A 1,836-nucleotide genomic window follows, 5' to 3' on the forward strand; every position below is an offset into this window, starting at 1 on the left:
TCGAACGACCCTTTCACAGGAGTCGCCTGATTCATAACATTAGCAAAATGATGTTATGAAGTAGCAACGAAAATGATGTTATGGTTGGGAGGGTCACCACAACACAAGGAACTGTATGAAAGGGTCGAGAACCACTGTAGTCAGGGTTTTGGAGCTTGTCAATCTTTCTCCTGCAGCGCAGTCGGTGGTTTCTGAGAGCATGAAGGGTTGCTAAAGAGTATTGCTTACAGGAGAAGTTAGTGGCTGTCTTGGTGTTCAAAGTGCGGACAGGCCCACCCAGGAAGTGTCAGGTGCGGAGCCCAGGGGGCCGTCCGCACCAACAAACTCATGAAACTTTTGCTTAAAAGACTTTACATGGACATTCCAACTGCAGCTTCCTTGTTCTTGCTCTCACTGAGGACATTCATCTATAATGCATTCGGTTATTTTTGTTTCTTTGTTTTACACGCAGTGGAGCAAGGTCACCTAGCCTGCCTTGACTCCCCAGACCCCACCAAGGCCATTGCCATGCATTGATTACACATCGTAGCCACTCTATAGGACAGAGGGCTGTCACGGAGGCATCAGCTTCAGCAGGTTGAATGATCTCGCACTGAGCTGTGCATCAGCCACTGCTCGGTGGCGCTCACCTGCGACACCCAGGTGAGTCTGAAAGGACTGTCAGGGGGACAGGAAGACCGGCCGGGCCCATCATGGAAGGCCGACGGGGCAGTCTGAGGGGCTTCCGCCGCGTCAAGACCGTTTCCAAGAGGAAACCTAGCTCCCGCCGCACCGCTCCAGAGACGGTAAACCGAGGCTGCTTTGAACCTCCCGCCAGCCCCACCCTCTGCGTCATCCCGGCCGCTCACGTGAGCGCCGTCGGCGTGACAGCCGGGACGTCACGTGAGCCGGCGCCGTCACGTGACCCGGACTGCGGCCGCTCGGCCGCTCCCGGGACCCAGCAGCGGACGGAATGCACGAGGAGGAGGAGGCGCGGGCGCTGCTGGCCGGCGGCCCCGGCGAGGCCGGCAGAGGGCCCCCCTCCGCCCCCGCGGCCGCCGGGGTGCTGCCGGCCCTCTGCGACCCCAGTCGCCTGGCGCACCGGCTTCTGGTGCTGGCGCTGATGTGCTTCCTGGGCTTCGGTGAGCCGGCCGGCCGGGCAGGGAGGGGCTCATCTTCCGGGAAGTCCCGGCGCCCCCCGGAGAGCCGGAGCGCCCGAGACCCGCGCTGCGCCCACGGGTGCCCCGCAGCCGCCCCTCCGCGGCCGCACATAACCCCCCCGCCCCAAGGGGGCAGTGCGAGTTAGGTGTCGGGGAGGTGGGAGTCGGGACACCGAGCTAAGTGAGCCTCAGTCCGACGGGGTGGCAGCTCGCCCTGTGGAGCCCAAGAGCGAGAAGCCGCGCCCAGTCGTCGAGGTTTCTCTCAGTGGGGTGTGCGCGCGCGTGGGAGGGATTGAGGAACTTGAATGACACTCTGCACCTCGCTCCCCCACCCCCACCCCCGCGAGAAAAAACCCAAAACAGTCTGAAAGGAAAAAATTTCGTCGACAGTCTTTTTTGCTTCTCACCCTTTGGGGGAATATGTATCTTGCTAATTGCTTCAGAGAGGGTCTCTTATTTTTTCGCTCTGCGCCCCTCCGGATCCACCTGTGAGACAGTGGTCTTGGATTGGGGCATGTGATCAATTTGGCGTGGATGGTTTTACTTGGGAAATCCGATGGCTCTGTAAGCAATTTCTTGAAATAATTTAAAAGAGCTTACCGTATTCCAATTCTTTTGATCCATTCAGCCTCCCCTAATGTCAGTATTAGTTTGTTATGAAAGGGATAATGCATTTTCACGGGGCTGTTGAATCCGT

At 58.6% G+C, this 1,836-nt stretch overlaps 1 protein-coding gene across 3 annotated transcripts in view; it reads left to right on the top strand.

The window, feature by feature from the left end:
- Positions 1-952: 952 nt before the first annotated feature.
- Positions 953-1,836, top strand: part of MFSD1 (major facilitator superfamily domain containing 1) — a 34,417-nt gene continuing 33,533 nt past the window's right edge. For 2 of the 3 annotated variants that reach the window (XM_004704114.4, XM_004704115.4), the window contains exon 1: positions 953-1,121. In XM_004704114.4, coding sequence (XP_004704171.1) covers positions 953-1,121 — 169 coding nt within the window. The remainder of the gene's footprint in view (positions 1,122-1,836) is intronic. The other variant, XM_045297612.1, reaches the window with a different exon arrangement.

Source organism: Echinops telfairi, unplaced genomic scaffold (genome assembly GCF_000313985.2).
Source record: "Echinops telfairi isolate 266 unplaced genomic scaffold, ASM31398v2 ScPeMD7_7420;HRSCAF=8458, whole genome shotgun sequence".
NCBI lineage: Eukaryota > Metazoa > Chordata > Mammalia > Afrosoricida > Tenrecidae > Echinops > Echinops telfairi.